Source organism: Aulonocara sp. 'chitande type north' Nkhata Bay, linkage group LG22, assembly GCF_057382095.1.
Source record: "Aulonocara sp. 'chitande type north' Nkhata Bay isolate Kocher_YH1m ecotype deep benthic linkage group LG22, A_spYH_male_GT1.1, whole genome shotgun sequence".
Classification (NCBI taxonomy): domain Eukaryota; kingdom Metazoa; phylum Chordata; class Actinopteri; order Cichliformes; family Cichlidae; genus Aulonocara; species Aulonocara sp. 'chitande type north' Nkhata Bay.
The window spans coordinates 35,838,660-35,862,682 of NC_141364.1; the positions used below are offsets into that span (position 1 = coordinate 35,838,660).

Sequence of the window (24,023 nt, forward strand, 5' to 3'; positions counted from 1 at the left end):
AAACATGATAAACTGAATTACTTGCTTTAACAGGCACTTGAGGGCTGTGTAGGAATCCTGGACATTATTCTGCTGCCAAAAGATCATTTTTAAGACTCAGCACTTTGGGCTTCAACTTCCCACCCTCCAGACCCATCAAAACTTTCTGAATAAAGTCAAAAATGTTGGCCAAACATTTTGGGTAGCTTAGGTGCAGGACGTCGGTCAGTCCAAATATTACTAGAAATGCATCAGCCAGGGTGGTGAAAACAACGATCATGTTACCCTCGACCAAAACTGCAGTCTTCTCAGGGCAGAAGAATGTTGCATCGCTGGAATTGGCTCTGATCAGGAGGAGTCCAAGTGGCACTTCACTAATATCTGGTCTATCAGAATGCATCATCTACAGAAAACAAAATTACTACATGTTAGTACATTCCTATTTCTCTTAGTTTCATCTATACAAGTCACATTTCTGGATTATTACTAGCTCAGAAATCAATTGTTTGAACAACAAAAAAGCCACATCACACCAAAGATTTGAGAAAACAAACTGACAAAAATAGTACTTTTAGTAAAGCAAAGTCATACCTCTTCGTAGCAATAACAACAGAAAGTCAATAGGAGTTATATATTTTTTTCATTTGTACAGTGATGTATGGTTGGGCTAGGAACATTATAGAAGGTCTACACACATTAAAAACATGTAGTGTTTCCATTATGTGACATGGACACTGTTGTAGACAGATCCAAGCATGGAGATGCTTCTCAAACTGTCAAAGTGTCATAATGTTTTGAGAAATCTAAACAAGGATGCTACTAAGATATTGTTCACAACTTTGTCCAAAACTTACATCCCATGTTTTGATGAAGGTAGAGGTGTCTTCGTACAAATAGGCAGAGAGGGCATGAAGCACACCAGCACTTTGGGCATGGATATCAGCTTGTTCCTACATCACAAGAAAATTTTTATTTTAAATTATTGGCTAACCTAGTCAAGAATGGTAATTAAAATTGGAAAAATTGATCAAATTAAATAAAGCTCAAAAAACAAGACAAAAACCCACTAACCTGGAGATTATAGCTTCTGAAGAGCTGAGACAGGACATCAGACACGTTCCCTGTGCAAACAGCTTTCTTTCTGAATAAGCTCTGGAGCCGGGGAGCATGTTGGTCCAACAGCATAAAAGTGGTTCTTCAGGTGGAGGTTTGTAATCCTGTGGAATTCTGCACAGATCTGAACACACAGGATACATTTGTGTTTACAAGTTTCAATTAGTCTATAATTCTTTGCAAAATACATCAAAATCCTTACACTCCAAAGGCATAATTTGTTCAGACAGGCCAGATAACAGGAGTTGATATAAAATACATCTTGTTAGATACATCTATATACATTCAATATTTCCGGTTGAGTGAACGCTGGCGCGACTGGCTGCCGCTACTCACCGGCCGCCACTCACCACTATCGCTAAACGTTAACGCTACTGGACTCTGGACTTCTGGACTTCTGTCCTACTCCTGTTTCTAAGGCCCACCGGTGTCCCTACCCGGCTGTTCCTGTCCATGATGTGGCCTTTCAGGATCTATGTACTCTCAGTGTGGGTCTGGATCCTTATGTCATCGATCTACCGACTCGGCACTGGACTTCATCAATATACAGCTGATGAGCTCCTCCGGCTCCGCTTCTCTTTAGCTGCTCCGCCGCTGGCTGCTCTTCATTTCCACACGGACATTGCCTTCCTCCCTCGTCGAAAGTACGTACATCGAGGCTCCCGTCGGTATTTCCATCAGGATAATTCCAAACCAATTCAGTCCTTCTGGTCCACCTCTGGTCGCTCTCAACGGAACCCCTGCAGGTCTATTGACCACAATGTTCTGACTGGTCTGCCTAGGTCGGCTAACACTCTCATCCAGTCCGACAGTATTTCTGTCAACTTCGGCCTGCTTAATATCCGTTCGCTTACGAACAAAGGACATCTCATCCAGGATCTCCTAACAGACCGTAAGTTTGACTTTTTCTGCTTGACTGAGACATGGCAACAGCCCAATGACTTTTCGCAACTCAACGACTCCACCCCCCCGGGGTTTGTTTACACCTGCCAACCTCGCGAGTCCGGCCGTGGTGGTGGCCTCGCGATAATCTATCGCGAGAACTGGAAAGTCTCGCCGCTGTCCGCCCCTACGTACAGCTCCTTTGAATCTGTTGTTTGTCAACTTTCAGGACCTACCCCAACTGTAATAGCTGTCATCTACCGCCCCCCAAAATTTAATTCTGTTTTTATCAGTGACTTTGCCGATCTGCTGACCAATCTAGCTACTGTCTCCCCTAATATAATATTGCTGGGTGACTTTAACGTTCACGTGGATAACTGCGACCATCCTCTTACCAAGGACCTTCTATCCTGCCTTGATAGTTTCAGCCTTAAACAATACATAAACTTCCCTACCCACATTAAGGGCCACACTTTGGACCTAGTCTGCTGTTCTGGACCTACCCCCTCCATCTGTACAGCTGACGAACTGCTAATTTCGGATCATCTACTTCTCTCCTTTAATGTTCACATGACCCTCTCTGTAATTAACAATCCCCGTATTATCTCTTTCCGGAATATCAAGAATATAAATCTTGATATCCTTTCCTCTGCTTTTTCTAGCTGCTTGTCTTCTAACAACTTAGCTATTCAAGAGGACCTGGTACTTTTTTATAATCATAGCCTTAGTAGTATTTTAAATTCCCTGGCTCCACAAAAAACCAGAACTGTACTTTTTTCTCGCTCTGCACCCTGGTACACCCCTGAACTCCGGCTACTGAAAGCTAAAGGCCGACAGCTTGAACGTCTCTATAAGAAAACTGGCCTTACTATTCATAAGGATATGTTTAATAACCACGTTCTGTTTTACCAGGAATGTATTAGTCAAACCAAATCTGCTTATTACTCTGCTATTGTCTACTCAAGTGAGAACTCTACCAAGACCCTTTTCTCACTATTCAACTCTTTTAACAGGCCACCTGATTCTCTCCCTGCTCATCTCTATTCATCTAACTTCTGTGATGCTCTAATGCTATTCTTTATTGATAAAATTCATAAAATACACTTAGACCTGGACCCTAATGCTCAATGTAGCTTCTCTGTCCTAACTTCTCCCCCTTCTCACTTCCTCTCTGTTTTTCAACTTCCATCCTTAGTTGATATTGCTGATCTCATCCATAAATCAAAGCCTTCTACCTGCCAGCTCGATCCTATCCCCACTGTCCTCGTCAAAGCCTGCTTACTCCCTCTCCTTCCCCTCATATCTGCTATTATTCACTCTTCACTCACCACTGGAACTGTTCCTGCTTCCTTCAAAGTTGCTGCTATTACCCCAATTCTGAAAAAAACTGGTCTAGATCCCAACAACTTTAATAATTTTCGTCCTATCTCCAATCTACCATTTCTCTCAAAAATCCTTGAAAAAATAGTTGCTTCACAAGTCCATCTTCACCTAACTGATAATAACCTTTATGAACAGTTCCAGTCTGGCTTTCGTCCTCTACATAGCACTGAAACTGCTCTTATAAAAATAACAAACGACCTTCTTATAGCAGCTGATTCTGGTCTCCTCTCCATCCTTATCCTTCTTGATCTGAGTGCAGCTTTTGACACCATCTCTCATCCCATTCTCCTTAGCAGATTAGCTTCTATTGGTCTCTCTCACACTCCACTAGCCTGGTTTAAATCATACCTATCTGACCGCACTCAGTTCATTCAATTAAAATCCTTCACTTCTCAGCTTTCTCCTTTATCCACTGGGGTGCCCCAGGGATCTGTCCTCGGGCCCCTTCTTTTCATCATCTACCTTCTTCCACTCGGACATATTTTTCGTAAATATAATATTCAGCTCCACTGCTACGCCGATGACACCCAGCTCTATCTCTCTACCAAACCTGACTCTACTCTTCCTCCACCCTCCCTCATCCTCTGTCTAGCTGAACTTAATTCTTGGTTCTCCTCCAACTTTCTTAAACTCAACAGCAATAAATCGGAACTTCTTCTGGTTGGCACTAAACGACTGCTATCCAGAATTAACAATTTCTCTCTCACCATCAATAACTCGCTGGTCCCTATCTCTCCCTCTGTGAAAAGCTTGGGTGTCATTCTCGATAGCACATTATCCTTTAACTCACATATCAATAATATTACACGTGCAGCATATTTCCAACTCCGTAACATTAATCGCCTCCGCCCCTTCCTCACACCTCACGCCACTGCCATTCTCATCCATAATCTTGTTATCTCTAGAATTGACTACTGCAACTCATTATTATTTGGCCTCACACAAAAATCTATCAACAAGCTCCAACGTGTCCAGAACTCTGCTGCCCGTATTATTACTAGGACTTCTTCTACCCACCACATCTCCCCAATCCTGAAGCAACTTCACTGGCTCCCGGTCAAATTTCGCATCCATTTTAAAATAATTCTGTATACATTCAAGGCTATTCATTCTCTCTCTCCACCGTACCTCTCTGACTTATTACAGATGAAGCTCCCATCCCGCTGCCTCAGATCTTCATCTTCTCTTTCTCTCTCTGTTCCCTCTGCTCGTCTGATCACAATGGGAGGGAGGGCCTTTAGCTGCTCTGCCCCTCGACTTTGGAATTCCCTACCCCCGGACCTCAGAAATATTAGTTCATTCTCTCTTTTTAAGTCCACCCTCAAAACTCATCTGTTTAAAATTGCCTATTCTTAAATTTCTGTATGTTTTAACTTTTATCTTCTATTTTTACCATTGTGTATATTTCCAGTTTTTATCTGTTGTACAGTGTCCTTGGGTGCTTTGAAAGGCGCTATTTAAATAAAATGTATTATTATTATTATTATTATTCTTACCTGGGACTGGGATTTCAGAGTAGGCCAGCAATCTAGGATCTGACCTACTGGTAGGTCATCATTGATGATCTCTTTGCATTGCAAGGCCAAAGTTGTGAGCATCAGCTTTGTAATCAGGATTCTTTTCACTTTTCTCGACTTCATCTACAATCTGTAGTCTTAGCTGGTCAAGGTAAACAGCATCTTCACCCCTGAAAATTTACTTCTGCCCTGGCATGGACATAACAGTAAAACACAGAAGACAAGACAGACTACACAGAGAACAGAAAAGACACACAACCAAGGAGACACAGATGAAACATAACCAGCCCAGAACTCAACTAAACCTTAACTAATAATAACAACAATACAAGAACTTCACCTCATTTCAATATAACATAAGAAAGCAAAAATACAAAATAAACTCAAAATTCTGTGTCACAGACCCAGCCCCTGACAGATAAAAAAAACTAAGTCTTTCACTAATGAACACTGGGCATCAGAATAAAATAAAACGAAAAATTAACTGTTTGGTAAATATATTATTGATGGATTCACCCTTAAGCTAACCTAAAATAGACCAGGCACAACAATTTTACAGTTCAGAAGATTCTACATTTCAATTTAGTATACATAACTATTTGCAATGTAAACCAAGTTCTACCGCGTAATTATGTAATGATTATTCACTGCTTTTGTAAATATGTCCTGTGCCTACAATTTTGCTGCCCCAGTTTTAATATGTACAACTCCAGAGAACTAAATGTAAGTTTCAAGTTCCACCAGTTAGCAAATGGGCTAGCTAATATCAATATCCACGTATGCGCTAAGTGTGAAGCAGCGCAGCAGTGCATATTGATTCAACAATTTAACCACAAGGCAGTTTATAATCTGCAAATCCAGAAATGCCTTCTAAAGACTTCTTTTAAAATAGTAAGAGATTAGAAAAGTTATTCTAAAAGTTATTAACACATTATTAGTCCCAGCAGAGGCTGGGACTAATAATGTGTTATACAACTCTTGAGCCATGATGGGGCGATCGTGGCTCAAGAGTTGGGAGGTCGCCTTGTAATCGGAAGGTTGCTATTTCGAGCCCCGGCTTGGACAGTCTCGGTCGTTGTGTCCTTGGGCAAGACACTTCACCCGTTGCCTACTGGTGGTGGTCAGAGGGCCCGGTGGCGCCAGTGTCCGGCAGCCTCGCCTCTGTCAGTGCGCCCCAGGGTGGCTGTGGCTACAATGTAGCTTGCCATCACCAGTGTGTGAATGTGTGTGTGAATGGGTGGATGACTGGATATGTAAAGCGCTTTGGGGTCCTTAGGGACTAGTAAAGCACTATATAAATACAGGCCATTTACAGGCCATACTAAATATGAGCTTATTAGCATAATTCATGCAAAACACTTTGGGGCCAAGCCGACATGGATAAAACGACACATGCATGTAATTCTTAAATGCCTGCTAGAGTTGTACATTTATGACGATAAAAACCCATATTACAACGGAGAACTACAGTTTCAGAAAAAATAAAACTTACCACAAAAGCGCTCCTGAAGATGCTGCAAAGGCGGTAAATGCAGCTAGCCAAGTGCAGAGCGTTAGCTGTTCCAGTTCAAAAGTCCGTAACATACCATAGCATGCCCTCCTTTATCCAGCGTCAAAGGCAATGCCTTGACAAATGTTTTTATTTCTGTTCGGATATTAACGTTCCACAAGTTTCTTTCGGAGTAATGAGCGGGCATTCACACTCGAAGCGAGGAATCCAAGATGGTTGCCAGCACTTCATAAAGAAACAGGTGGCGCACGTAGGTATGTACGTAGGCACGTAAGTGACGTCAGTGTTAAAACTCAAATTATTTGAGGGCAATGCCAGAAACTAATCAATATATTCAAGTACTGATAACTTGAAAAAACAAACTTGTTCAAACTACTCAAAAAAATAAAGGTGTATGAACTTATAACAGGTTTTTAAGTAGTTGGAACTCATTTCATTTATCAAACTATTACTATTCGGTCTTACAGTGTGTTTATTACATAGAAAGCACAGGTATTTCCATTTAATAATCCAGGGTATACACTTTTAAGCAAAGCAGGAAACTAAGGATTATAATATAGTAATACTATCCAAATATGATAAAACATCGGCCAATATTACCTTATTATTATGAGGTAAGTCTAAAAAGATGTGAAAATTCAAACACAGACATAACCTGCTAGCAATAAGAAGGTTATCATATTGTTACCAAGGTATTATATAAATCAGGTGATTCAGCAGAGCTTTGGATGAAGCATGTGAAAGCAATAGTATGTAAAGGTTTGCAATTAAATGTGTTACACACAATAATAACCACTGGTAATGTGAAAACACCACTGTGCATATCACCAGGAATAGGAAGTGTCACAATACTGCTGTGATCCAATAGCATCAAATGTGGTAAGATGATACCTGAGAGAAGATGTAAAAGCTAAGGCAACTTTTCCATTATACTGATATGTATTTCTTTACCTGTTAATGAATTTGGGAGTATGTTTCTCCAGTAGTGAATTTAGATCTCATTCTATAGTTTGTTCTATTCTCTGTAAGACTCTTCGCTGGGAAGCGACAGGCACTGGTAATGCAAAATAATCTACCAATCTACACTGTAATTACACAGCTGGAATGAGGTCTTTACTGCTTGCCTCAAATAAGGCTTAAGTTCCCCCAAGTCACAGTGAGAGATGTGCATCAAGGTGCAATGAGAGTCACTACAGAGGAAACCTGGATTTAAATCATTGCAAAACCTGTAATATGTTCCTGAAAGTGATTGTGCCCACTTTATTTCTGTTCAAAAGTTAAGAGATACTTATTCCATTAACAATCATTATTAAAAGCGATAACCCAAACATTTGTCCCCTTTTCCTCCCCAAGAAGTGTTGTAAAGCTGTTAAATGTAAATCTGCACACTATTCGGCCCAATCCTATGTTCTGATATTACATCGGTAAACAAAAGTTGGGTGACTCATTATTGCCTCAGAAGGACTCTGCATGTTTATATCAAATGCATGCTTTTGGCACCACATTACCTGAAGCTCAAACCCATTGGGTTATTGCAGCAGAACAATGATCCAAAACACAACAGAAACCCCACTAGACCACTCCAAAACCATTCTTTAGCCTTTCAAAGTCCTGAGCTAAATCCAGTTGAGATGCTTTGTCCTGACTTTAAACGAGCCATCCATGCTCCAAAACCCACCAATGTGTTTGAATAAAAGCTATTCTTAAGTATTATAACTATTCCACAAAGAGTGAGCCAAAATTATTTCACAGACTTCTCACAGCTTTATTGGAGTTCCTTCTGCCAGGAAAGGCACAACCAGTAATTAGGTTTAGGTGGAAGTTGTTTTTTTCACATAGTTCCAGGTAGGTTTTAAATTAAATTTTATTTCCCCTTAATCAGTGAAGTCATCATGTAAAAACTACATTGTATATTTACCTGGGTTATCTAAATATGCAAAACAAAAATTGAAGAAGAGGGCAAATACCTTTTCACAACACTATAATCATGTAAATTCCAGTGCCAAAGTGTCAGTAGCTTTGTTCAGATGAATATTAACGTCAATAATTACAGGAGCTCTGACATAATGATGGTAGGGATAGTGCATTTCACCAAATACATTATATTGAAAAAAGTTGCACATACCAAAAACCAAGTGTCAATTTTACACTTAGAGAGTTGATTTTAATTCCGTTTCAGATAACATTTGGTCCCACTCAAAATTAGAGTAAAATTGACTCTATGGCCAGTGTTAACTTTCCAGTGTTAATTTTATTCCATTTAGTGTCAAAATTAACAATAAAATGTGTAAAAATATTAAAAACCAAGGGTTATTCACACTGCTCAGAGTAATATGATTACACTTTATAGAGCTATTTATACTCCAAATTTAGTTTTAAAATAATGATCTAATGTGTAATAATATTTCATTTTTATTTGTCTGTAGTGTTACTTTTTTCATATTCATTAGTGATGTGTCGGTTGCGAACGAAATGGCTCTTAGAGCCGGATCTTTGACGTGAACGACGCGAGCCGGCTCCTTATCGCGAGCCATGGGGTTTGTTTTTCTTTTTCTCACCCTGTCTCTCGCACTTTTTTCCCGCTTCACTCCGCATGCGAGCCTTGTGCTTGTGCTGAGAAGAGGGGGGAGGGGCGGTAGTTACAGTTGCAGTAGCACAGCAACAGAGCAGGAGGGAGAGACAGAGGAAGAGAGCCAGGGACAAAAGCGTCACATTAAAAAGGTATAGTAATCATCCACAACTATTTTCAGTTGCGGATGATAAAGGATTCAGAAAGTTTATTCATGCAGGCCCATATGACAGAGAATGACAGAGAATCTTCTTTTTGTTTTCATATTTTAATTTATATTTAATTGTGTTGTGGTTTGCAGTCTTTTGTGTTGTTTCGCTTTATGTCTGAGTTCAGACCGGTTCAACCTGCTTCAGGTGATCATTCCTGTCGGCTTCTCCGCCAAGCCTGCTGCCACTAAAATTCGTTAAGGCTGTGTTTTAACTGGAGATTTTACGGAGAATTGGAAGACCATCACAAACCTCAGTACTGGGAACAAGCTAGCAAAGGAGTTTAGCTAACGTAAGCTAAAGTGGCAGTGTCTGTTTTTGTTTTTGACGCTGTCGCCGGTACGAGATTCCGGAATGGCACCACTTACCTCAACATCCAGCTGTGAAAGCTGCATCAACCTGAGCCAAAAAGTGATCGAGCTGGAACAAAGGATATCCACGCTATACCAAATCCAGGGGGCTGAATGCGAACTTGACACGATCCTCCTTGGCAAAGCTCAAACCACCGCTACTAGCGCTGAGCTAGCCGACACAGTGCACCATCCAGCTGCTGTGTCCCAAGATCCCGCCAACAGTCAACACAGGCTCTCAACTTGCGTCGCTGCTGCTTCTGCCAAGGACGAGAACTCCTGATTTCAGCTAGGGGCCAGACCCAAGGCTCTGGTCAGCTCCACTCCACTCCAACCAGCGCCATGGACCATGGTTGAGACGCGTGGTGGCTGCAGAGAGGGCAGGAGGATCCGTCTCTCGCACCCTCACCCCTCCGGTGAGGTAGTATTGGAGAATAAATTCAATGTCCTGGATCCTGTGGACTTTCCTCCTCTGACTGCTAGCCCTCGCCATCCCGCTGTGTCGCAGAGGTCTGCGCCATCTCCACCACTACGCCCCCGGAGCCGCGGCGGGCAACCCGACGCTGTGGTGCAAACTCACCGCGGAGAGCTGTGCTTTACCCCGGCTCCTCGGAGAAGAGGACCCACGGCGCGGCTACCTGGGAGTCACTCACGCAGTCCGGCTGGCGCATCTCCATCTGAACACCCCCGGCGTCGCGGCGTGGGCATCTCAGATGGCCAACAGCCCCCAGTGGCACCTCCTCTCTCCACGCTGGTCCTCGGGGATTCCATCGTCAGGAACGTGCGGATGAGGGGGGCGCTCACGCTGTCGTTCCCGGGAGCCACTGTTGTTGACATAGTGGACAGAATTCCCAACATTCTGGCATCCCACCCACAGGTTAACCGGCTCATCATCCACATCGGCACCAATGACATCCCCAAACAGCAATCTGAGCTGCTGAAGTTGGACTTCCTCGAACTCTTCAGCCTCCTTGGTCAGCTGCAGGTGAGTGCTTTTATCTCTGGGCCCACCCCCACCTGTGGCAGAGGGATAGGCCGTTTCAGCCGGCTGCTCAGCCTTAACACCTGGCTTTCCTCCGCCTGTGTCTCCCACGGCGTGGGTTTTATTAACAACTTTGATGCCTTCTGGGAGAGGAGGCATCTTTTTGGGGCAGACGGGCTCCACCTCAACGCCTGGGGACGCCGTTTGCTGTCCGCCAATTTGGCATTTGGCGTACAGCACTCCCGCACATCGCCCTGTCACTACCCCAAACTGACATTACCTGCTGATCCGTCTGCCACTGACTGATGTTCCCCTGGTCCCAGCTCCTATATTTGTTCCACTTTTAACAGTAATACACAAAACTCTGGACTAGGACCTTTCTCTCCCACAGTCAACACAATACCCGTCATAATCACAAACAGAGAGCAACAGAATTATCATAAATCCAGTAACTCCAAAAATATTAATAACCTCCGGCCTCTTCAAAAATATCAACATCCATCCAACTCTATTGTTAAAAATCCACCAGTCTCAATCAGTATGGCACTTTTAAATGTACGCTCTCTGTCGAACAAGTCTTTTATTATTAATGATTTAATTTTAGATAATAAACTTGACTGTTTATTTTTAACTGAAACATGGCTGGGTTCGGATGCACCAGTTGTTCTCACTGAGGCCTCCCCACCAAATTTTAATTTCTCTTTTTCTATTAGAAGTGGTAAGAGAGGTGGTGGGACTGCATCTTTAGCCAACAACACAATCACCTCCAAACAAATTTTATTTGATCATTTTACCACTTTTGAATTCCATGCTATTGTTTTCAGCAGCCCTCCAGTTTTATCTGTCACAGTTTATAGACCACCTAAAGACAGCGCTGCTTTTATCAAGGAATTCTCAGAATTTTTAACAAACATACATTCAAAATATAACATGATAATTTTAACCGGTGATTTTAACCTGCACATAGATAATCCTTCTGACCCTGCAGCAAAAGAATTCTTAAACATTCTTCACTGTTTGGATTTTACCCAGCACGTCACGCAGCCGACTCACAACAGAGGACACACTCTGGACCTGGTCATCACCCATGGGCTGTCCACCAGCGTGTCCTCTGTTGTTGACTTGGCTGTCTCTGACCACTACTGTGTGTTTTTTAACATCACCGGTTTTATTCAGCGGGAGACCTCGGTGCGAACTGTGAGGAGGCGCTATCTAACCTCTGAAGTGGCTGCAAATTTTACCAGGGTTTTAGACGAATGCCCCCCTGTGATTTTACCTGCATCCTGCGATTTGATTTTCAGTTATTTCAACAGCAAACTGAAGAAAAGCCTTGACTCCGTTGCTCCACTCACCACCAAAAAGATTAACGTAAAACATGCATCACCTTGGAGAAACGAAGAAGTCAAAAAACTCAAAAGAAATTGCAGGGCAGCAGAAAGGAGATGGAGGAAAACTAAAAATAATATCAACCATCAAATATTTTGCGAGCAACTTAAAGTGTACAATAATACATTAAGGAAGTCAAGAAATTCATACTTCGCCAAAATAATCAGTATTAACAAAAATAATCCCAAGGTCCTCTTTTCCACCATAGATCACTTATTTAACCCTGATTTTAACAGCTCCCAAAGAACCCCCACAGACTCGCTCTGTGAGCAGTTTGCAGACCACTTCAGGGGAAAGATCAGCGCCATCAGATCTGATATTTTATCTAATCGTGATATGATTTTAAATACATCTGAGGGCTCGATTGTACCTGAGGAGACACTGGACAGCTTTGTCCTGGTTAATGCTGAGAACTTTCAGAAGGTTTTCTCCACAGTGAGACCCACCACATGTCTTTTAGATCCAATTCCTTCTTCACTCTTTAAAACACTTTATGGATTTTTTGAGGCTGAGCTTTTATGCATGATGAATTGCTCTCTTCAGTTGGGTGTCTTCCCTGCTGCCTCCCTGCTGTGGTCGGCATGAAGCTGGACACTCTGGTGACAGTGGCAGAGAAAAGGACATTAAAGAAACTGATGGACATTATGGACAATGCTGGGCATCCTCTGCACACGGCCATTAACAACCAGAAGAGTCTGTTCAGTGACAGGTTGCTTCTCCCAAAGACAAGAACTAACAGACTTAAAAACTCCTTTGTCCCACACGCCATCAGACTGTTTAACTCCTCTCTGGAGGGGAGAGGGAGGGGAAACAGGAGGACAAAGGAGGGGGGAACAACTAAGCTGTAGTGCCTCTTCACCTCACTGTACAATACCTTGTGCAATACTTTTGTAAATAGTCAACAGTGCAATAGACTCAATACTTGAAATGTGCAATTCACTTGTATTTTTATTTTTATTCCTATTTATTCTATTTATCCCCTTCGTATATTTTATTTATATTGTCTCTGTATTTATATATATGTGTGTGTGTATAACTCTGTAACTTCTGTCGGTGCTGTGCTTTTTTGGAAATCGAATTTCCCAGAGGAACCCACCCGAGGGATTAATAAAGTTCTATCTTATCTTATCTTATCTTTAAAACGGCGGTGGTGAGGCCCCTTCTGAAGAAGAGCAATTTGGATTGTAATGATTTTAATAACTACAGACCTGTATCCAACTTACCATTTTTAAGTAAAGTCTTAGAAAAACTTGTTTTTACTCAGATTACTGATTTTCTCAATGATAGACAGATCCTGGAGATATTCCAGTCTGGATTTAGGGTGAACCACAGCACAGAGACGGCTCTCCTAAAGGTTTTAAATGATCTTAGATGTAACTGGGACTCCCAAAAGCTCTCAGTCCTGGTGCTACTGGATCTAAGCGCAGCCTTTGATACAGTAGACCACGCTATTCTTTTAAACAGACTGAAACACATGGTGGGCCTCTCTGGTGCTGTACACAGCTGGTTCACTTCCTATCTCTCTGACAGAACTTTTATGGTGAGTATGGATACATGCTCCTCTAAGATCCATAAAATGACATGTGGTGTGCCTCAAGGGTCGGTTCTAGGCCCTGTATTTTTTAATTTGTATATGCTCCCTCTCGGCGGTGTCATCAGGAGGCATGGAGTGAACTTCCACAGTTACGCTGATGACACGCAGCTGTACATCTCCGTGTCTCCTGATGACACCAGACAAATGGATGCCCTCTTTAACTGTATCTTGGATATAAGATCTTGGATGGCAGAAAACTTTTTACAACTTAACCAGGACAAAACTGAAGTTTTAATTGTCGGTCCTGAGGCTCAGAGAGAGAAACTCTTGTCTAAATTAGAGGCATTTTCACTATGTCCTTCGCTACAAGTGAAAAACCTGGGTGTTATTTTTGACTCTGAGCTTGGTTTTATCCCACATATTAAACATGTAACTAAAATTGGATTTTATCATCTAAAAAATATAGCCAGAGTCCGCCCTATTCTCTCTCGGGCCAACACGGAGATGCTGATGCATGCTTTTATTACCAGTCGCATTGATTACTGTAATGCCCTGCTCTCTGGTCTTCCTAAGAAGAATATTTCAACTTTACAACTCTTGCAAAACTCAGCAGCTCGTGTGCTGACGAAGACCAGAGGGCGGGCCCACATTACACCGGTTTTAGAATCGCTGCACTGGCTCCCCGTGTGTTTCAGGATCGATTTTAAAGTTCTTTTATTGGTTTTTAAATGTCTTAATGGTCTTGGGCCTTCTTATCTCTCAGATCTGCTTTTACCATACGAACCCTCGCGGACCCTGAGGTCCTCTGGTACTGGCCTTTTGATTGTCCCTAAAGTCAGGACACATACTCACGGAGAGGCAGCGTTTCAGTGGTATGGTCCTCGTCTGTGGAACAGCCTGTCGGAGGAGCTCAGGGCCGCAGAGAACGTACATGTTTTCAAGAACAGGCTCAAGACCCACCTTTTTAATTTAGCTTTTACTTAGCGTTTATTTATTTTATGCTTATTTATTCTATCCTGTTATTCTATTATTAATTTAGGATTTACCTAATATTTGTTTGATTTTATTCTTATTCATTTTTTAATCTTCTTATTCTATTTATATTTATATTATATCCTGTTCTTATTTATTTTATCATTTTACCCTATATATATTGTATTGCGTCATATCTCCAGTGTTTCCTCGGAGGGCGCTCTCTGCACCGGGGCTGTTATTGACCGTGGCTGCTGGGTCTCTGGGGTCCTCTCAGCCTGGCTGGGGGGCTCCTTTGCCTCCCTCCTGCTGTGTGCCCAGCCTGGAGGCTGCGGTCTGTGACCGGCTCCCGGTGCAGACGGCTCCCTGTTATAGTGTTTCCTCACTTGGCTCATGCGAGCCCAGCCCAATTTTTACTCTTTAAGTGTGCGCGTGTGTGTATGTGTGTGTGGGTGGGGGGATATATGTGTATTGAGAGTGTGGGGAGTGAGTTGGAGGGTGGGGTGGGCTGCTTTTAACTATGTAAAGCACTTTGTGCTACATTTTCTCTGTATGAAAAGTGCTTTATAAATAAAGATTGATTGATTGATTGATTGATTTAAATTTGTTTAAAAGGAAAAAGCTAAAAGTTGAAATGTGAATAGTTGGTTTTTGTATTATATGATTTATTTATTACATTTTATGTGGAGTGAATAAATAAAAGTACAGGGTGGGCCATTTATATGGATACACCGTAATAAAATGGGAATGGTTGGTGATGTTAAAGTCCTGTTTGTGGCACATTAGTATATGTGAGGGGGTAAACTCCTCAAGATGGGTGGTGACCATGGTGGCCATTTAGAAGTCGGCCATCTTGGATACAACTTTTGTTTTTTCAATCCGATTATTAAGTGATGATGTGATGAATCCTACTTCCGGGCCTAAAGTAGTCTGTGTTTAATATGGCTTTTGTGTTGTTAACGTGTTTAATGCTTTGTATTTTCTTCTATTTAATCTCAAAAAGCTCCTAAAAAAAGTCAGTGATCACCATTGACCTCCCTCGGCTTTTATTACCGCTAATCATTTATTTAAGCTCAGTTTTTAAAACCTTACGATGTAACTACAGCACAGCCCATGCAGCAGTATATGAATGACTAACCTCGTATTGTGGATAGATTATCTCAGTTGTTCTCCTGGCTGAAGTTTGGTCCTTTTACAGCATCCTGCCATGCGATTACATTTGTTCCTGACCACTGAGAACCCTCACGTTAACTTTTATCCAGTGGAAAAAAAGTTAGCTTGTTTATATTATGCTAACATAGCTGTGTCGCTAGCGGTCACGTAGCACATCATTATATAGCAGCTAGCCAAACTTCAGTAACCCTACAAACGTCACTGCTGTTTAGTTTTCTGTCTTCATTTATGTTGGAAGTGATAACAGAGCTGTACGTTTGAATTTGTTTCCAAAACCCCGCAGTCAGGACATGCTATATTGTATTTAGATGGAAGCTAGCGATCTAACTTCCTGCTAACTTCTAACTCCGTTAAATGTCATAAATTCCGTTTTCATGGATGCCTGGATGTTAAACTCAGTTGTTACACCTGGTAGAGCAGAACGCTGATAATTTTATTAAAGATGAAAGACTTAAGAATGTGTTTTAACTCTCAGTAATGCCACAGTGATCATTTGATATATGGACCTACAGCAGAGTATAGGAAGAGGGCCATTTGACACATCAAACTTATTGGTAATGTCACAAGAAAAACAATGGTGTGCTTGGTTTCAAGGTAACTTTATTCATTCATGAGTTATTTACAAGTTTCTGACTTACACTCTGACACTTATAAAATGTGCTCAATGTGCTGCCCATTGTGTTGGATTATCAATGCAACCCTCTTCTCCCACTCTTCACACACTGATTGTCATGGTTGGCTGTGTGGCAGGCAGGCAGGAGTGGTGGACCCAATATGCAGGACTCTTGGAGACAGGACTTAAACTAAAAACGCAGCTTTATTGCTGGAAAAACTCCTCAAACTATGACTCTCAAAAAACAGTGGTGCTGGAAAACTGGAACATGACAAACACACAGCATGGAGAAGGTAAGAGGATGAACAGACGTTAACGATGCGACACCAAGTAGGGGAAGACACAGACACTAAATACAAGAGGTGAACGGAGCGAAGAGGAAAAAGCTGGGAGACACGGCTGACGCTGATTACACTGACGAGACAGGGAGAGCACAAAGCTGAATGCACTGACATAGGACACAGACCTACAAAATAAAACAGGTAGCACACGACAGACAGAGACACAGACGCAGACTCATAAGCAGGCATACCGAATATAACACATAGAACTCAAACAATAATAATCATCATCAACAAAACACCAGAGAAACAAAGCGTTCATTCAAAAATAGACCAGAACTCAGAATGCTGGGTCAATACTGACCCAGAACCATGACACTGATAGCAACACCGCAGGAGCAATGCCAGCACAGGCATCCAGTATCCGTAGTTTCAGGTGCTGCACATCACGCACATCACATCAGGAGGCAAGCGTTTGTCACACTTCCGCAGTCCTCCAGAATTTCTGTCCCCTCAATGATGACCGATACGTTCACAGGATCTTGGTTTTCCCGTGCCACATTGGGATGGATTACGATGATCTTCATCATGTGATTACTGCAGTCCTCTTTCAATGCTTCTTGGCTGACGTCCTGTGAAAACAAACAAACCACAATTAGAAATAACTAGAATAGATTCCAAGTAAAAGAAAAGGTTAAGAGAAAAAAATGTAAAAATAAAAAAGAGGTATACTCAATTTAGTATACTCAAATAAAACAATATTCATATGGCACTTTTCATACGTAAAGTTACAGAACGTGCTTCACAGAGGCTGACCCTGAGACAAAGAAAATCACTTTTGGGGGCCATCCAGCCTGGAGCTGTCCATGGGACGGCACACGTGTTGGTAGACCAGAACCATTAAATAATTGAAATAGGTTATAAAGGTATAATCAAATTAAATACGCTTTTGCTCATAAAATAAAGTTAATAAGTGATCGTTAAATAGTCAGAAAAAAATCAGACAAAAGGCATCTTCTGCCCTCAGCTGAATGTCTCTATCCAGCTTATGCAGAAAGCTAAACATTAAATGGCTTCAGTAAACACTCAGGTACGGTGGCCCCTAGAGACAAAGCACGTACAAACTCCAAAACACATGCAAAATACAAAACACATGCAAAATACAAAACACATGCAAAATACAAAGCACATGCAAAATACAAAACACATGCAAAATACAAAACACATGCAAAATACAAAACACACGCAAAATACAAAACACACGCAAAATACAAAACACATGCAAAATACAAAGCACATGCAAAATACAAAACACATGCAAAATACAAAGCACACGCAAAATACAAAACACACGCAAAATACAAAGCACAACGGAAGTGCTCCAGGACGCTAGGGGCAGTGTTGAGTTTTTGTTACCTAGTGGCTACATAAGCCATGACGTTTCTAATGACCGGATTTGGTGTGTGGCAGTAAAAGGTAAATGAACCTTCTTTTTTTTTTAATTATTTGAATATATATTAGTGTTTGTGTATAAATCAACAACTAATACACATATGCTCTCAATTGTGTAATTTAAGTTATCTAGGTAGTTGTGTTTTGGAAGTTCTGTTTTACGCTAGCAACATAGCTGTTGTGTTGGAAATGCGTTTGTGTATATACACTTTAGCTTAGGTCTGCCCTTTGCCGTTTTAATACTCTATTTTAAAAGAAAAATGCTGTTTGTTTCAGGATAAGAATGTTTTGTCCATATTGTGGCCATAACGTGGGAGAAGTCAAGTTCTGCGGTTCATGTGGCAAACATATTGAGTTTTTGGCGTTTGTCGACAACAGTAAGTATTTCACAAATAACATTTAAAAAAAAGGTTGTCTCAACCAGTTCACAAAGCTGCCATTTGGCTGTTTACAGTTTATTTACATTTGAATGCAGTCCTTATGTACTATATTATTTTTATGTTATATAAATTGCATACACGTTATTTTGCAATCATTTAAACCAAGGTATATATCTGTGAAGATTCTTAGTCGTCCAGGTTAGGGTTATAGTTGTAGACTTTATTTGTCTTGAATTTACTGAGGCCCAAAGAAGCAACATATTAATTTAGTTTAATAATGAGACAATACATTGGTTTTAAAATGTCATTGTTATTTAAAACTGCACATTTCTTGTCTGATGATCTATTTTACCATTTCCCATCTTTTTTTTTTCTGTTTATAAGGATCAATTCCAGAAAACCATTGGTATCACAATGGTGTTTGCACATGTTTTCCCAATTGGGAAACGTGATGCATCACCAAACAGCAATCTTGGTCTTGGTTCCATTCCAGCTGGTGGAATGCTGTTTAGGCCCGTGGCAAACATCAGTATGTCTTGTAGGGAGACATACTGATGTCTCCCTACAAGACAAGCATAATCAAAGCATTATTTGATTATGCTAAAATAATGCTTTAAATTATATGCCTTTTTATTTTAATAAACAATTAATCATCCAAGCTTAACTTCAGAATGTATTAATTTAATTTTATAGTCAGATGGTATAACTTTCTCACCAGCGCTGTCAAATGTAAGAAATTTGCTGTCCTCAAGTCCATCAAAGATTCGTCGTGATCTAAGGCATTTCATTAATAATGTCAAAAATTCATGTTTAGGACCACCATTATCCATTCCATCTTCACGCTGTCCTGCATCATCGCTGAACTTCACTAGTATATCATCAGTTGGGTTGTAAGACACACGTCTAAAGCCCCGAGCTGCTCCATCCCAAACATTTGCTCTGTTTATATTAAATCTGCTGATAGATGTTTTTATTGTCTTAGACGCCAGCTCTTCAAGTACTTCTGCAGCAGTCAGGCCATTTGTACTAGAACATAAAAAAATTATTTAATATCACATAAAATGAGGATGTTATTACTCACTTTTAGCATATTTACATTCTCACATTTAAATGTATACTTACCTTTGTGTTTCACTCTCATCCTTTTCGATGAGAACTTCTTTGTCTGAGTCACTATCAATTACAATCGGTGCATAAACACTTGTGTATGTGCTGCAATGAAAAACATTTAGTGGGCAAAGTAGAACATTTCTTAAAATCTAAAGTTAACTAAGATTTTATTGGTCTAGTGTCTCAATACACAAATTTCTGTGTCCAAAACATACCTGTAGCAGGGACCTTGAGTCTAAATATCAAAAATATATGAACAGTTAATATAATTTATGTTTGTAGCCTGTATGATAATTAGACATTTTTCAGAGTCTTACTTCAGAAGAAGTTTGCAAGTTTGACCCCCTGTAAAGAATTTAAATAATTTCAGAATTTACAATATAATACATAATAATGTGTTTTGGCTCCTCCCTATTCAGGGTCGCCGCACTGTATCCTCCACAATACAAAACTTACCTATTTCTTGAAGGTGCTCTTTCCGGTGTGCTGTGATTATCTGGAAAATCCCATACCTGATAAGTAGTAAAATAAGCTTAACAGCACTTTTTAAAACTTTAAAATTTTCTTGATTATATTGGTGTATACAAACACAGACACACACACAAAACAATGGTAAAGAAAAAAGACTAACCACAGTGTCCGACAGTGGGCTTTCTACTGCTTTTACTTGAACTTCATTGTCCTCTTCAGATTCACACTCTGTGTTGCAATCTGCAAATATTCAATGATTCAAAACATACATATATTTAAATTAGACTGTATGTATTGAAAGCTATATCTAACAATTAGCAAACATATAGAACACTTTGGCTATGCAGCACAAATTAAATATATTTGAAATCTGTGGCAAAATCATGTCACTCTCTGATTAACATTTTTTTGAAAATCTTGAATTATTTTTAATATCTAAAATTTATGATTGTCACTGCATTATCAGAATCACTTACCAGTATTTAAGAAGTCATCATGGTTACAAATGTAGAGAGTTATTCTTTGATAGGCCTTCCCTATGGCATCCTTGTATTTTTGGATGTTGAAAGGGGTGTTGGTTCCAGGAATTGTGTTAACTTCCCTTGCATCAGGGTATAGCAGTACATAGGGTCCATCGGCCATGTCCTGGTTAAAGTCCTTATGTTTTTTCACACTGGCAGACAAGATTTGCTCAGTTGACCAGTGAGAATGAACATCAACTGGAAGTGACTTTCCTCGAACAGGTCTTATACCATCACTGGTCCTTCTCATGATGCCAATCTGTATCTAGGAATGAGATTAACAATAACATGTTTTTACATCTTTGCTCCTACATGATCTTCCCTGTCTTCCATTTTATTTCTGATCTGTAGTTGTGCTCCAGCTGTGCTGTGACTCAAAAGACAACATTAGCGACTAAATCTAGTTTTAACAGGGGGCATATATTATTGAAGGAATGTTGACCAAAGGCTGACAATTAAGAAATTCTGATCAGGTTAAAAATTGTAAGCCCTGTATCAGTGGTGAACTACAATCCCCAAGAGCGGCAACTAGATCGTTTCTAGTTTCTTCAACGTTCCCCGAGCAACACTAATGTCCAAGGTTGTGATTAGCTGAACACACCATATGCAGGTAATAAACAGCAATCAGCCTCAAAGTAAATTAAACAGAGATAGTACGGGGGGAGGGGAGGGGGTCCATAGCTGTAGAGGACATAGTTGGCCACCCTTGCAATATATACAGTTCCTTTCATATGCATATGGAAATTTACAGCGATGCCTTGGCAGTGCTACAGGTAATTTGGATTTTGTATTAGCAACAAAAGTGGTCAACGTCCACGTTCAAGTTTATGACATACCTTCATTGGTTTCTGTTCCTGGTGTTTCTTTGAAAAAAATGCCTTTCTTTCCCTTTCTTTCACATCCCTAAATTTTATAAATGACTCCACTAATGATTTCCCAGCTATAAACAGAAAAAAAAAATTATCATTTTAGGGAAGGGACAGTTAAGAAGATTTATTTAATACAAATATGTTTTTTACCCTGTGTAGACTGTATAGTTGTGCCAGTCAGGATGCTGGAACTGGTAGATGGAAGAGCTGCTGCCTCTTCACCAAGGGCAGGATTTCTCGACACAGTGCTGGTGATGTCCTTTAAAAACTTGATGTTTTTACCACATAGACTACAAAAGGCAGGACTGTCTGCCAAGAGGTGTCCACAGAAGGGACAGTACATCTGTAAAAATGACCCCATCAAATGTTTTACAAAATTAAGATTCACTACAACCCACAGAAAATACAAGTATTTCACATCTTACATTAAGACTCCTGAACCAAAAACATTACACTTAGATTTGTATAACCTCACTTGCAAATACTTGTTTTACCATGAGAATGTTTTTCAATCAATTACTCAGAGCAAAATATTAAAATAAGATTACATATTTTATCTTAACTTTCATTCTATATATGTATATAAACGGCACAGCATGCTACTTTTTATGTTTAGCAAAGGACAGAAATCGCTAAAACATGACGTTTTCATACTTTTATCCATTTTTTTAAACCAGTTCTCCATGAGCAAAGCATAAACCAAGCGTTCATAGTAATAAAAAAACAACAACAATCAAACTAACAACAGTTTGCACATTACCTTTATTATGAGGCGTGGTTGGTCTATCCTTGCTGGTGTTTTCCGCTGGTATCCATCTCCGTGTGTTTGCAACAAACTTGCCGTTTATTTTGCAAATCGAGCTCAACACTGCCCCTATCGTCCTTGAGCACTTCCGTTGTGCTTTGTATTTTGCATGTGTTTTGGATTTTGCGTGTGTTTTGTATTTTGCATATGTTTTGTATTTTGCATGTGTTTTGTATTTTGCATGTGTTTTGTATTTTGCGTGTGTTTTGTATTTTGCATGTGTTTTGTATTTTGCATGTGTTTTGGAGTTTGTACGTGCTTTGTCTCTAGGGACCACCGTACTCAGGAGACCGCATGGCATTCTTCGGAGCTTTACTGATCCTTATTATTTTTTTTTGTAAAACTGTAATAACAGAAACAGAATACAGTGTATTCACTCTCCATTCAAATACACAAAGATTACATTAAATATTGTTGACTTATGTAAACAATCACTACACAATCTCAGTATCAACACATGTCAAAAGATATAGCCAACACCACATGCTGGTATACTTCATGTTAGCAGGCTAAACAAAGGGCTAACAGCTAGCTTGTGCTAGTGATGTAACAAACTCGCTAAACACACAAGAAACTCATTACTTTGCTGAACAAGGTACTAATAAGTGGGAACAATAAACCGTTTTGCCACACTTACAGATTATGCCTTTTCAAGGGCGTCAGATGCAGGAAATTACAGAGACACAGAGAAATGGACCTTCCCTGTCGAGCGCTGGGAGAAAACCACTGCTTGCGCTCTAACATGGCGCGACCCTGTCAACCCACTAGATGGCAGGCTTTGCCCAGACAAGATCAGGAATAAACATATTTTCTGACACGTTGCAACAGTTAATTACAGAACGAATGATTATGACCTGCCATATAACAAACTTATAAAAAACACACCTTAGAAATAACAGGAGGGGCAGAATAAGGCAAGTTCAAGTTTAAGGCAGATAAGATAAAGATTAAATATGATTTAAAAGATAAAGGGTAAGAGCATAAAGATTTAAGAAATTAGTTAAAAGCCTGATTAAAAATATTAATCTTGAGTCTTTTTTTAAAAACATCACGAGTGTAGAGAATCTTTGACCTTCAACATATCATCACAAGTGAAGACCAGATTATAAGGTTAGACAATAATTTTAATACAGTCATTATGATCATCAGATACCTGATGGTCTTTGATCAGCTCCTCTCCACTCTCTCCAAGATACTCAACTAAGCAACGAATGATAATGTCCCTTCTGCCATCGACATGATGCTATTAAACCCAAAAAGAAAATTTATTGCAGAAAATACACAACATAACATATGTAACATACATACATAACAGCACATACAGATGTAAACAGAAAGTTACCCATGGAGAATGTAAGCCTGCAGCTACATTCTAACGTTGTGAAGTGCGCAACTTAACATGAATTTCTCAACGATATGTGTTAAGACAAGAGTCCAGTGCATGTCATAATCTGTGGGTCCAGAAACTGTCTCTGCCCAGTGAGGAAAGTTTTCTGCCTCATCACTGGACATGCAAATGAATTTTTCGCAACATATCAGTACCTCCTATCACAATATTCACCAGTCAAAGACAGGAATTCCCACACGCAAGAGTAATATTTTGGGAAATAATTGTATTGGAGTCTATGGGCAACAGGAAGGGATCTCGCTGCACTCAGAGGGTCACCTTGAAAATTCTGTAAATTTCTCTGCTTTTGAGCGCATATTAAGGGAGAGATGACAGGTATGGGCAGAAATCTGTGCCATCAGAAACTGAAATTGAATAAGTTAAATTTGAATTTAAATTGCTCAGATTGAATCTGAATTGTAACTTGAATAAATGCTTTTGAAAACGGAATTTGAATTAGTCTAATTTGAAATTGAATTTATGGTTTGAAAATGATCATCACTAAATTGAAATTGAATTTTATATTTTGAAAATGAATTCGTTTGCTTTGAAACTGCATTTTATCCTTTAAAAAT

General features: G+C 40.1%; 1 protein-coding gene and 1 long non-coding RNA gene across 2 annotated transcripts; both read right to left on the reverse strand.

Moving 5' to 3' along the window:
• Positions 1-262: 262 nt before the first annotated feature.
• Positions 263-1,190, reverse strand: LOC147304595 (uncharacterized). Its single transcript, XR_015126993.1, has 3 exons — positions 1,051-1,190; positions 834-929; positions 263-382 (listed from the first exon to the last, which is right to left on the reverse strand). It is a non-coding gene; the product is annotated as an uncharacterized LOC147304595 (long non-coding RNA).
• Positions 1,191-18,935: 17,745 nt separating this feature from the next.
• On the reverse strand, positions 18,936-21,679 carry LOC147304596 (uncharacterized). The gene is made up of 9 exons (XM_086279450.1): positions 21,407-21,679; positions 21,224-21,327; positions 20,343-20,652; positions 20,027-20,106; positions 19,852-19,907; positions 19,713-19,740; positions 19,611-19,630; positions 19,408-19,497; positions 18,936-19,311 (listed from the first exon to the last, which is right to left on the reverse strand). Exons 1-9 carry the CDS (start codon positions 21,615-21,617, stop codon positions 18,936-18,938), a joined length of 1,275 nt encoding a protein of 424 aa, XP_086135576.1. The 5' UTR covers positions 21,618-21,679.
• Positions 21,680-24,023: the final 2,344 nt, after the last annotated feature.